The sequence below is a fragment of the Mixophyes fleayi genome, chromosome 5 (assembly GCF_038048845.1).
Source record: "Mixophyes fleayi isolate aMixFle1 chromosome 5, aMixFle1.hap1, whole genome shotgun sequence".
In the NCBI taxonomy this organism is placed as follows: Eukaryota; Metazoa; Chordata; class Amphibia; order Anura; family Limnodynastidae; genus Mixophyes; species Mixophyes fleayi.
This window is the reverse complement of record NC_134406.1, coordinates 50,842,508-50,856,699: the sequence shown is the minus strand read 5'-3', so window position 1 is coordinate 50,856,699 and position 14,192 is coordinate 50,842,508. Positions and strand designations below refer to the sequence as shown.

At 39.5% G+C, this 14,192-nt stretch overlaps 1 protein-coding gene across 1 annotated transcript; it reads left to right on the top strand.

Moving 5' to 3' along the window:
- The first annotated feature begins 2,236 nt into the window (after window positions 1-2,236).
- On the top strand, window positions 2,237-13,657 carry CSRNP1 (cysteine and serine rich nuclear protein 1). Its single transcript, XM_075212174.1, has 5 exons — window positions 2,237-2,554; window positions 9,985-10,165; window positions 10,993-11,252; window positions 11,677-11,973; window positions 12,614-13,657. Exons 1-5 carry the CDS (start codon window positions 2,342-2,344, stop codon window positions 13,595-13,597), a joined length of 1,935 nt encoding a protein of 644 aa, XP_075068275.1. The 5' UTR covers window positions 2,237-2,341; the 3' UTR covers window positions 13,598-13,657.
- Window positions 13,658-14,192: the final 535 nt, after the last annotated feature.

The following is a 14,192-nucleotide window of genomic DNA, read 5'->3' as shown; positions in this document are numbered from 1 at the left end:
TAAAGAAAAATGCCAACGGCCTGTGGGGGAGTGGCCAATCTCCACTGCATTAACAGGCCACAATGGAGTGGGTAGTGATCCAGACACTCAGCCAAACCCAGGTCAAACGACAGCACCGCCCCATGTGCCATAGGTGTATATTGTATTATTGGTTATTTCATTTACATATGTTGTCTGCGCCCATTTTTGCATAACAGTGCCCAAAGCTGGCAACACACATGGGGCTAGATTTACTAAACTGCGGGTTTGAAAAAGTGAAGATGTTGCCTATGGCAACCAATCAGATTCTAGCTTTCATTTATTTAGTGCATTCTACAAATTGACAACTAGAATCTGATTGGTTGCTATAGGCAACATCTCTTTTAGTTTAGTAAATATACCCCCATGGAGTTTACAGGTGAGAAAGGTCACAGAGTGCTTTTATGGAGGCATTGCGGGAAAGTGCAGGACAGGTGTGTTGTGGGCATAATCATTGTTATACACAAGGTGGGCAATAGTCACATTAGTAAAGAAGATATATGTAAAATAGATGCCCATGTGCTTAATTACATGTGTGCATCTGTCCATGTACAATACAGCCCACCTAACCTGAAGACTAAACCTGGGTACACACTACACAGTTTTCGTCCAATAATCGGCTAAATCAGCCAACATACGACCGACCGCTCGTTCAAAAGTCGGGTCAGTGTGTGTAGTCACACGATGGTCGAAAATCTTCCCAAATGGACGATTATCGCCTCATTTGGTTGGTCGTACCGTTTAATATTTTCGTTCCAATCTCGTTTCCGTTGTGTAGTGTGTAGAAACTTCCGACCGATCCACAACAGTGAGTATGAAATTACAGTCATTGCTCACGACAACATGGCTGTAAAAAGTCGCTAAAGGGACGTCCGCTCTTCCCTTTATCGTCCTAAACAAGGCTAGTGTGTATGCAGTCCATGGACCGAGCGATCGGACCATCGATCGCATGTAAAATCGCTCGGCATAAAAAGTTGGTCGAAATTTCTGTAGTGTGTACCCAGCTTTAGGTAGAGTAGATGCACAGCTGGTCATCCAAAGATACCAGACCACAAGGCGGGGGAGTTTTCCGGAAACATGAAACTCAAAACAAAAGTAAAATTTTATTTACTTTAGCCACAGTAATAATTTTAAGGCAGCAACTATTATATTCCTCCAGAATAAATGATATCTCAATGCCTTGACCGCTTATAAATGTAGATCAAGGACATAAATAAAATAAAAGGAGACTAAAAACTGGGAGACTGAATTTGAATAATTGCAGTACACCTAAGGAAAAGGTACCAAGTAAATAGGCTATTGTAATAAAATAAAAGATAATAATGAAAATAAATCATAAAACTTGGGGATGTTATTAGGGCTTCATTATTACAAAAACATTGCTAAAGGCTATTGTAATAAGATAAAATATAATAATGAAATAGATCTAGGGGTCTATTTATCAAAGTTTAGAGAGAAAATGTAATGGGGGGCTGTCCAGTATTTTAGTTGAAGTGAAGGAGACAAGCACAAGGTATAGATTAACACTGTATGTTCTCCCCATGTTTGCGTGGGTTTCCTCCGGGTGCTCCGGTTTCCTCCCACACTCCAAAAACATACTAGTAGGTTAATTGGCTGCTATAAAAAATTGACCCTAGTCTCTCTCTCTGTCAGTGTCTATGTTAGGGAATTTAGACTGTAAGCTCCAATGGGGGCAGGGACTGATGTGAGTGTGTTCTCTGTACAGCGCTGCGGAATCTGTGGCGCTATATAAATAAATGGTGATGATGATGATGATGAATACCATTGTGGAGCAGAAGAATGCAAAGTGCAGATACAGGATAAAAACATTGTAAGCAGCTAAAACAAACATGGGCAACAGTGAGTCATGAGCTATTTGTATGGTCAGCATTAATGTAATAATTAATCATCTATGTTAGATATGTGTGTCTGTACAACATATAGATACCTAGATAAATAGATATAGACACATATAATTTTTATGCAAATTCACGATAAATGATTGACTCAATGTCCACATAAGAAGATAAAGAGTAAATGAGCAGAGTATACATCTGCATACAGTAATCTCACAAGCAGCAGACGCCTCCCCCCCATGTCACCACTAGTGTACTGGGGGAGGTCTCTATCCTAGAGGTTCTCTCATATTCCCCTAGCTGGGGGAAGGGGGGAGCAGTACATGAAGTGCTACAAGCAGGGATGTGCTGACACAGACACAGCCGGAGGTGCATAGAAGGAGAGCAGGAAGCGGCTGTGGGTAGAGGAGAAGAAAAAAAAGAAGGAGGAAGAGGAGAAAAGAGAAGGAGGAGGAGGAGGGGGCTGGATGTCTGGCTCCCTGTCACTGCCTGCGTCACCAGCACAGGAGTTTTCCACTGACGAAAAAGGCTGTGCTCCTGGTGAGAGGAGTCAGAGCAGGAGGAGCTGCACCAGCACTCGCTGCACTCCACAGCTCACTCCGGACTATGAGCGCTGGATTTACCCACTAGCTCCAGCACCCAGCCTAGGATCTGCCTGCTGCCACAGGAGCACGGCCAAGGTGAGCGCTGCCAGGAGCGGGTGGGCACTGGAGGGGGCAAGGGTGGCATTACAATTTAAGTGAAAGGGGGCAGTTGCAAGGGGAATGTGGGGCTCATTTCTAATGGGGGGCGCTTAACTTGGGGAAGGGTTGTTTTTTTTCCTTGTCTTGGTTTATTGATTGAATGAGAATTGTTTCAAAGGTTTAGCTGTATCAGCTTGTTACAGATTATTGTTACTTTAATATCTAGTAGCCGGTGTATATTAGGGTAACAAGGATCTGTTGAGTGAGCAAAGCGCGACCTCTAGTGATAGTGTCTGGAAACTGCAGCTAGACAGTCTTCCCCGCTTTTTCCACTACTGTTCATAACAGAGTTGACATTTACTCTTTGGCTTGGATTTAATTGTCTTTTTTTGTAATGTCTTTTGTTACGTGATTTCAGTTTGATTTTTGATCAGCCTGTGCCATTGATCTTGTTTTATTTGGCACATTATGTAGAGTTTGTTTAAAGGCCAGACATAGATTGGTGTATTATCTTGTATATCTGTGTGTAAGTTGTCCTGCTGATAAGCTGCCACTGTTTGTAACGGAAGATAATGAGCTGTGGTTAGACTTGAGATCTGCTAATCGGCAGCCAATCATGTCATGAATTTGTTTATCATCACAGCAATGCGATTTGGGAATCTGAGCAAAAAGATGTATTGTCAGTAGTGAATACATACACTCCATTCCCAGATCACACTGCCTGGCACTGCTCATAGACACAGATGTCATTGATTCTCTTACAAAGTTTTTGGCGGACTGCTGAGTTAGGGGGAGGGTGTTCTGTGACGTGCTCACAAGTTTTTACATCATCCTGGTCGTCTTTGGCAATAGGAAAATAATGACATAGGATGACTCAAATCTGTGGTATGTTGGAAGTGACCTCATCATTCTTTGGAATCTTCTCTCTCTAAGTCATTTTGTAAAACCTTTTTTTTTTTTTTCTTGTTTTAATCTCTGGTGTGTAGATGAAACTGATGTTGGATGTCATTTAGTGGCAGTATTTTAACTGATTCCAATCTTAAGGTTTTCACTAATAGTGTTACTGTGTAAAAATTAGTATAAGGGATGTTAATTGGGCACCTAGTCTGTGGGATAATGATGTGATTTAAGCTGGGAATGTCTGCAGTACACATCCCCCAGGGCATTAACACATTCAAGACATAAGCCAATCATAATGTCATGTTTTATGTGTGTATTGTACCAGAGACAAAACATCATATAACTGTACTATAGATCATTAGCTATCCCTTTTTTCCCACTCATTATGGTCTGTGGTATAATAAAACTATCATCCAATATAGATATAGACTATATGCCAGTTGTGGATTGTAATGTGCTACAATTGAAATATGTTATAGATCTTTTCATACATTGATATATTATAAAGTGTTTGAAAATAAGTCATTTTTCCAATAGACTGGGGTATCAATTTCCCACTTTTTTTATTCAACCAATTCAAATCTAAACTGCTTCTTTGACCCCCTACAACCACTGACTGAAGCCACTTTGTGCACTTTTAAAAATATATTATCCCAATGTATGTTAATCGTATATATATCTGTGTGTCAAACCTGTTTCAAATGATGTTTACGTTTCTATGTGATTGTGTTAGTATGTCTCCAGTTTTGGTGTATGAGCTTAGTGCACAGGTCTGCAGATGCAATTTGTTCTTCTCAAGAAGCCCCCCCCCCCCCTTCCCTTCTCAGATTGGTTCCTTCCCACTTTCTCTATAGTGTATTCCGTGGGAAAACATTTTTTTTCAATCTGTAAGTGGAGGTATTGTGTGCTGGAACTGCCTAGGATAAACTGTCATTCACAGGTGCTATGTAGAGAGGTGATCCAATCTCTAGGGTCTTCTCTTCTAGACGCCTGCAAAAAAAACGTTTTGGGTTTTATGATGGTATTTGGGTGGTGTGTAATATAAACTTGTTTGAGGTGAAGATAAATATCTTTTTGGTATATGGTGCTACAGAGGGAACAAGTATCCGATTATTTCTGACAACCTGCAAGTGGATTGGTACTAGCAAGCATACAAGACTGGTACCAAGTATTACTGCAAAAACTGCCTAAACCAGTTATTCTACTCTGTTCACTATTAACCAATCTTCTCCAAATTGAAGAAGTATCCGGTTACACTCTTAATCAGATGCTTGCAGAAACCTCAATTATGTATCTATATATGTGTGTGTGTGTGTGTATATATTTTTTTTTGTTGTTGACAAGTATGTAGTCTGGATGTTTCTTGTGTTTGCAATGATATTTCCAAAGCTTGTCATTCTATAATCCGGGGGTATGCCTGAACATTTTAACCTGGAGCTATCCTATAACAGGCAGTACCAGTTTTACCACATTTATAATCCTGCCCTGTATTTGCATCTGAATGATTCAAAGAGTGCTGCCTTGCAATTGCTACACGTGTCTGTGTTACTCTCTGTAAACAGGTGTGTTTCAGAAATGAAAACTTAGGTTACATAAACTCCTACTCATCTCCTCAGGGTTAAAATGAACTTCAACATCTCTCTAAATGTTTTTAGCACTTTATTTATTTGCCTGCTCATTCTTGAGATTCCTCTATATATGGAAAAATACTAAAAGCATTGGTGAGAACGAGGGAGCGGAATAATACATTCCCTGCTTTATAACTCGCTTGCTCACACCCATTATTAGGAAAATATCTGCTGAGGATTCTGGCACAGAATATGCCTTGGGGTGGTCCATGCAAAAGGTCCTCTTAAGGAATTGTTTTGCTTGGCAGGAAATATGTTTTTAATTTTATAGATAGCAGGTAGTATGTGATGTTCTCTTAATGTGATCAGCCCAGTTCCACTGGGATTTAGGGTAGCATTTTGGGATTTGGATTAATACCAAGTCTGGCTAGCTTAGCTTGTCTTTACGCACTTGAAAGACATTGAATCTTAAGTACTTTACATTTTTTCCTGATGACTGTCCCTTATTTGGGTATTAAACATAGAAGTGGGTAACCTGTGGAACTACAAGTCCCATCTTGTCCTATAAAACTCCCAGAATGTAAAGGAGACAACAGTTTTTCCTAACCTAGTGTACATATCTTTACTGTGGTGTTTTTTGTTTGTTTTTTTAAATATTATTGTTGACTTGTTTGTTCCAGTTATTCTGTAATTTTTATGTTAAAGTTGCCATATTAAAAGGAAAAAAAAAATGATTTTCAGCTGTCTCTTAGATACTGGAATTATGTTTTTTTTTTTTTTTTTTTTGTTTTTGTTTTTTTATTAGTATTTTTTTTGGTGACTGCACCTTTTAAAGCCTTCTGCTTGGTGGGTGTGTTGGTGCCAGACAAGAGTTCCTGCGGTTTTGGTCCATCGACTCTTGTACTTGTTCAAAAAGCTGTTTTTAGTAAAATAGATGAGTAAGGTGCCTGAGCCAAGAACAGAATGTCTTTTTTGGCAATGGCAAGTGAGGCAGATTATTTTTTTAATAACCTGAAATAAAATAAGTTAAATAGTCGTCCTTGTATGCAGCAGAATGTTGGATTTAACACACACTGAATAAAGAAAATAACTTCTCTTTTTTTTTTCTTTTTTTTTTTTCCCCCTGCGCTGCTATATCCAGAATAATTCTTTGACTGTGTTGTGATTCTGTCTTGCTAATTTAGCATGGAAAGTGTGTGTGCAACACATTTTCTAGCTATTTATTTATCTATCTATACCATATGGGGAATGCTTTCTGCCCTGTGTGACTGATGAGTAACATTGTGCCAATAATGGATTGAATTAGGCCTGTTTGTAGATCATTCATAATCTGTATTGCACTCTGTTTAAAGTCTGTGGGGGGAATTTATCAAGCTGCGGGTTTGAAAAGTGGAGATGTTGCCTATAGCAACCTATCAGATTCTAGCTGTCATTTATTACATTCTACAAAATGACAGCTAGAATCTCACATATAACATCCAGATGAAAAAAATTACTGTGGAGAACATTTTAAACCACTGTAAAATAGCATTCTCCGTGTGGATGGCTTTTATCATAGAATGTTGCTTTAGGTTCCATTGTCCTCAAGTGACCCTTTCTCACAGAGCTCCTATGACAATTTGCCACTGGCCCTCGCTGACAGTTTAGCATCGCGTTTACTTTGTACGAGCCCTGCAAGTAAAGCTGGCTTAATGGTGTGTCCTAGTGCAGTCTAGAGCCACTTCATAAAGCATCTGGCAGCAATTTACTATACATAATTCAGTGGGAAACAATTGCAGAAGAACATCAGAAACTCTTACCGCTCTTATTATATGCTGGAGGAATTTGTTAGGCTAGCTGCAGTGACCTTATTCGTTTAGGGTGAAGTGTGGGGTTTGGTTTTTCACTCTTCCTTCTGTCTCCTATTGCTGCAGTTTATTTCTGTTTTGCAGAATGATGATCTGAATATCTGTGTGCAATCAAATGCCCAGCAATGATTTTTGTTTAATTCAATTCACCTTGCACTAGACAACAGGAGATGAGCAAGTTATATCATTCAAGTACGCGCATATTTAAAACGTGTGGAGGGAATTGATAGTCGGATCAGTTGTGACGTTGACCCTGGACCAGGATGGTTTAGGCCGGTGTTGGTCCAGCTGTTGGCTCGCCCACTATACAAGTAGGATAGAGGAATGTTGGCTTATAAATCAAGCTATGAGAGGATAGGCCACCCTGAAAGCTGTATCGAAGAGGTTAAAAGTGTTTGACAAGCTGCAAGTCTTTTTCTTTTTTAAAGCAAAACTAGACAACCAGTGTCTCTCCAGCTGTTGTAGAATAGGTTGACCCATAATGCCTTTTAAAGACTGAGTAAAGCTTGATTTATTTTTATTTATTTTTGCTTTAAGCTTGGTAATGCATTACAGATTTAGGATGCAGGTTATGTATAAGAACTTCTTCTTCTGTAGATGGGCAAGTGGAGTATTTTGAAATGAGTGCATGTAAAATAGTTGTTCATGTCAATACTTAACATTGTGATTGACAGTGGGAGCCGATGCATAGTTCGGAATCAAGTAGCAGTGTATATTATCTATACTGCTTGCTTTGCTGCAATGTTTTGCTTTTTATTTACAAACATTTTACTTGGCACTCTGTCAAAACCTTTGACAGATTGTGGTGTATCGTGTACAGTTCCCTGTAGGGTTAGTTTTATGAGACCTTTTACATACTGCAATGCTGGCCTTTAGGCAGCGAGGCCTCTTAGCCGGTGATGCTGTGGGACAGTAAAGCAATCTGATCTGTAAATTGGAGTGTATGAACTCTTGAACTTTTGGCCTATGTCAACACAAGGTTTAAGCAGAGAGGGAGGTGTACCTGTCTACTTCACTTGTGTTTTTTTGTTTTGTTTTCTTTTGCTATTGAGTATTGGTTGGGTGAGGATGTTATTAATGGAAAATTATATTTTTGCAAGCTTTGTCAATTTAAATACCAGTGTAATCTGCATTCAAGCAGGCCTAGTACGAATAGTCACATTTTTATTGCCCAGTGTAATCTGATCTAGAGAATGCTTTCACAAGTGCTGCAAAAGTCATCTGTCTTTTGCCTTTCAAAGCATTGCAATAAAGTTAGCCAGAAACAGGGCTTTTTAACTTTTTAAATGGCCTATATTTTGTTTTCAAGCATTTTTTATTATAACGAGACATGACTACTATTCAGGGACCCTAACTACAGCTACATGTTGTACAAACACAGTATTTTCTAATATACTTTTGAATGCCTTTGAAAGTTGGTGCACTTTATCATTAGGTGATTGTTCTGAACCAGCGTGCGTGTGCTGTACATTAAATGAGACACCGGGGCAGTGGCTCAAGTCTCGCATAACGCGTTATAAATAATTAACCAGCTTTCTGCTTTCCTGCTTTGCAAATCTAGCACTAATTCAGCTTTAATCACCTGCCCAGTACATTTAGTTAGGTTAAAGTTTCCGCTTGCTGATGCGGTTATTTGCTGGCCCTTATAGTCACACTAAATATTGTGCTTGGTGATGTTGGGAATTGAAGCCGAGTTGATTACCTCCAGGAAAAAATGTTTTAGATCTGCTGAGGAGAATGCACCAGTAGTGATGTCTGTTCTGCAGAAAGGAATTCATCCAGGGCTGTATGTGAACATGTCCATAGTACTTAACCTCAGATATTTGCAACATCGCTTGTTACTGGGTTGGAACATGTTCATTGACCTGTGTTCATGATTGGATGTCTGCTCAGTACAGTAGTTCATGATGCACTGTAGGAAGGTTCACAGCTTCAGCCGCTTGAATGGAATTAGATTACCCCAAACTATACTGTATCTCACTATACATGGCTTTTCTAGGCACCATAGCTGTTGGTCATTTAATTGTATTAACCAGTTAAGGTTTTGGCTGATACCCCAGGTATTTGTAATGATGGCAGCAAATTGTGAATGACTTCTGCCGTGAAGGTCGTGTGCTGAGCCCTCTCCGTCACTGCACGTTCTAAACCCTGATGTCAGTGTAGTTTCCTGGCTCTTCCTCATCACAAGTCCCTGGCTGTTGATGTGTCTATCGATAAACAGAGACATGGTACTGAGTCACCCTGAGTCATCATTCCAAATAATGCCTGTGCCGTGATGTCTGACTTCTTATTTTTATGGTTTATGTCCCCCCCTGCCTACATACAGCTAATATTAGACTGGTACCTTGTACGTGTGTAATAAAATCGTGATCAAGCACAGAGCTTCTATTCACTCTTGGATAACAACACATTTTCTGTTTAATGAAGCAGTCAAAGGCAAATAGAAGTGTGTTTGTGTTTTTGTTTTTCATATACACGTTTCTGCATAATTACAGTATGTAGCCATCCTTGTATAGGAATACATTATACCTAGATTTTCATATTTTTACTGACACACATTAATGTTGTGGCACCTATAGGGTTAAGCATTTGGCTGTGCAAAGTGCGTATCTCTATGTAAACAGGAGAACCCAGGCTAGGACATAATCATGTCTTTGGCACAAATTGTCCTTGTTGGAAACCTATTGATACGTTTTGAGGCTGCTGAAGTCTAGAAGAGGATGCAATATCGTGTTATTGATGTTTTTGTTTCAGAATTCCACTTGATAAGATCCTGTCTGTATTTCCCCAGGGAGGGTACAGCGTCGTCCCAGCAGTATTCTCTATAAGAGCCTCGGTAAATGAGCTCACTTTAGCGGATTGGGATGTGAAAGGAAGCAATTGGCACAACTATTATAGTCCAGTATTTCCTCTATATTAAAGAATTCCATGATGGGTTTGACAGTTTTGATATGTATAATGTGTTTGCGTGCTGCCCCTCTGATGTGGGAGGCGATATAGCACTAAACCAGATAGACAGACATGAAGCACCGGTTATATCTCTCTCTCTCTCTCTCTGACTTGTTTCCGTTTCAAGAAATAACTTTGTGTTTGTCTGTTTCTTGTTTATCAGGTCTGTGAAATCTTCACATCAGCCATGAGTGGGCTACTAAAGCGCAAGTATGAGGCATTGGAAGACGATGCTACGTACTCTTCGTCTTCATCATCCCCTTCTTCGTCCGCCACCTCGTCAGGAGGGGAATCTGAGGATGAATTCAGCTACAGTCCTAGGCCGCTCATGAAGGATTTCACCCGTAAGTGGAATAGCACCCTGCCCCCCCACCAAAGGGTTACATGTTCTGAAGTGTCAGATAATGCCACTGTGCACTCTCCCTGTTGCTGATAATCCAGTCCTATATTTGTAGTTCTGTTAAAAGGCGTACAAAGCTCACAGATACTAGCTGGCGTTTTCTTCATGTAATGCCCAGCTAGCTCCCCAGCTGTTGTGCTGTATCACAGTAAACTGCTCTTTAAATAATCTGCATAGTTTCCGTTGCTGCAGCAATAAAGATGTCAGCTCTTCACCACCTGAGTAAACACTCTGCAAAGTTTTCCATTTGACTTAAAGTATTGTTTTTATATATAGATAGATATATATCTCTATCTCTATCTCTCACTGCGCATTTATTTCTAATACTTTTCTGAAAGTCTAATATCGCCTATTAGTATTTTCCATTGGTCAGCTTGAAAAGGCACAAAATAATCACTTTAAATATTAAACAGGGATATTGTGTGTGAATGCTGTAATTAAGCATTTTCTTTATCTCGTTTAATGACCCTTTTAAAAAGCACTGGATGGGAATCTGCTGTAATTTTATTCATTAGTGCTAAAGCAAAGAGTGCAATGCCACCTCTGCACCATGTACCTTTTATATTTGTACAACGCAATGGTTAATTCAGATTAACCCATTGGTACTTGTGAAAGACATTACATTAGCCCATCTATCGTCCGACTGCAAGATAAGTTGCCCAACGCAGACTTAATGAAGTAGCTGACTCTTATTTTAGTTGTCATTTTGGCTTTATGCTGTTGTATTATCTATAGCTACATTATTTATTTACCTTTTTGTTTCATATACAGCCACATCCATTTTAAAGAAAGCAAAGCTTGTGAAGAAGAATAAAGTTCAGTTCGATGGGGTAATGGTATTCTACTTCCAACGTTGCCAAGGCTTCACAAGCGTGCCAAGCCGGGGTGGATGCACGCTGGGAATGCGTCGGAAACACAGCCACAGCCATCAGTACACAATGGAAGAATTTTCTAGGGAACAGTTGAACCGGCGCAGGGAAAAATTAAAGGAGCGATTAAAGGAACAGAAGCTTGTGTCTTTAAAGAACATGGTACGTTTCGTAATGATGACCCTATTCCTTACACTAGGGAGCTTATTTGATACCAGTGTTCTGTTGCGTCCTGGGGTGACACAAATCTGTTTGGAAGGTGGACTTCTTCAAGATACATAGAAAATTGCTGTTCATGAGTTCATATTGTACAAGTTTAGAAAGTTTCCAACTTTCGTAACAATGGTTATTGAGAAGTTCTATTGGGTAAAAATGCATAGATGTGAAATATACAAATTAATATTCTATAGATCCACCTGCCTCTACAATATAACATATATTATCCCATTTCATTTAGATTATAAATTCTTCTACACATTGTTCTTAGCAACTACCGTTTCTGTCTAGTTTTACCACCTTGTTATTGATGTGGTTTTGGGTGCGTCTTGCTTTTTTATTTAGTATCTATTTTTATGCTTTTCTGCAGTTTACAAAGAATGGTACAGTAGAGTCAGAGAAAGCCAATAACCTCAGCATAGATGACATCTGTGACGAAGATATTGACTTGACCAACGCAGAAATCGATGATGGTTTCAGCCCTCGGATGTATCCACCCAAGAAACGCCGGGCACTGCTCAAACGAGAGGGCGTAAAAAAGATCGACAAGACCGAAAAACAAGAGCTTAATGAAATCCGGAAGTCAAGACAAGAATGTGGGTGTGATTGCCAGGACTTCTGTGAACCAGAGACTTGCAGTTGCCACTTGGCAGGAATCAAATGTCAGGTTAGTGTCCATAATTAGGATTGCATACATGCCCCCCCTCCTCTTAATTATTCTTTTTTTGGGAGGGGGGGGGGGTGAACACCTTTCCACCTTTCCACCTTTCCACCTTTCCACCTTTCCACCTTTCCACCTTTCCACCTTTCCACCTTTCCACCTTTCCACCTTTCCACCTTTCCACCTTTCCACCTTCAGACGATTTGAATATGCAGTTTTGTTCCTGATTTTCTTTGGTGTTCAAGAGCCTTTATATTTGGCCACAATTGTTAATTTTCATTGTTGTTGTCCATTGGATACAACACAGAACAGATTTGTTGGACGTTGGCTATAGTTGTGTATTCATAGTAGTTTTGCGTAATTTCCAAGAGAAACCGCAATAAACAGCCATATCTTGATGATATAAACGTGTTGGTGTACAATAAAGAAGGATGTCGGGAAGGGATAGCAATGTGTTTTGAAAGCGTTGGAGATGGGCATGTACAAACCAATACTTTAAAATTGTGAATGGGGGATGTTTACTAGCTTGTGGTTACCAGAAAAAGGGAATTGAAAGACACTGACCTATGTATGAAAGGGGTTTATCAAACTAACTGTGTAACCCACATGAAACATTCAGTGATTAAGTATTTCTGTCCTATTTCAGAGAGATCATTCGAATTTCCCATGTGGATGTTCCAAGGACGGTTGTGGAAATCGTAAGGGAAGAGTTGAATTCAACTCCTCCCGGGTGCAAACCCACTTTATCCATACTGTTATGAAGCTTGAGCTGGAGGAGAAGAGTGAAAGGAATGACCAGTCGGAAATGTCATGCAGCGAAAGGTTGGATCCTTTTGGGTGCTCATCCATAGAGGACCATGAAAATGAAGAAAGGACTGTTCCCACCACCACTTCCTCTACCACTGCATCCTACCATTTCAACATGGACTTGGAGCCAGCGGGTGAGAACAGTTGCAGCAGCGACACAACGGATAGTTCGGCCTCCTCTGCTCAGAGTGAAGCTTCTGAAGGTCCGTATGAACATTCTTCTGCATCTGACAAATCCCAGTCAGATTTCGAGGAGGACTATCTTGCAAGGATTCTTCATTTCAGTGACTCTGAGTACGACGAGAACAGCAGTGACTGCCAGGACAACCTGAGTTTCTTTCCCGCCGCAGATTTTTTCTGCGATAAGGTTTACGAGTCTCTATTCAGGTCGGAAAAATCTGCCAGCGGATTGTACTCGAATTCTTTATCAAACATTTCAAAATGCGTGGATGAAAACGCCAACCAAGACGCAGATTGCTTTTCTGACAATGGAGTATCTGTGGCCAGCTCAACGGATTCTACTGTGACGCAAGGAGAGCCACTCTTAAAAAACTACATGGATATTAGCTTGTCCTCTGAGCCTTTTGATCTACCGGACGAATCCGATTACAATTTTGGACCTCTTTACAATTCATTAAATGAATATGACAATTTGTGTTCTCAGCCGTGTCTGCTAACACTTCTCCCTGGATTTACCCCAGCAGCAGACACTAGTACAAACTTCTTAGAGTCATTAGTTAGTTCTTCAGATTCCTGTGGTGACAATCAATATTTAGAAGATGCCTTAAAATCGCCATCTCCTTTTGAATCCCTCCTAGCGTAAAAAGGTGGATCATTTAATCCAAGCTGTGGCAAATTTTCAGAAATGTTACAACATTGAAAAAAAAAAAAAAAGAAGGAATGTTTCTATGTTTCTACATGGCTACCTATATTTTGATCTTTATACAGAAAAGGGGGGGTGCTTTTTTTGGAATACTGCCACAGCAGTCTGTTTACCATACGGTTTGAACAAAAATATTTTTATTTTATTTTTTTTGTAAAAGTTACTTGTACATAGACTTTGAAGATAATTCTTATGTTTGTAGACCTGTGAAAACTATTTTATGAATGGGTATATGGATTCCCATGTAAACTGTGTTCAATGCTTTTAAGATAAACTTTATTCATGAATTTACTGTAAAATGAAATATTTGCAGAAGTAGTGTGCACTACTTGGGTTTACAAAAAAAAAGAAAAACAGGGGGGTGGAAAAAACCAACAACAAAACACATATTAATAGAGAGCTGTTTATTTATTGCAAATTCCAGGAATAATTCTGAAGCTTGAACTAGCATGAGTTTTATTTAAATTGGAAATACCTCAGATGTATTATGAGTACAATCATATTTTTTTTTTCCATAATATATCTGCATTATTTA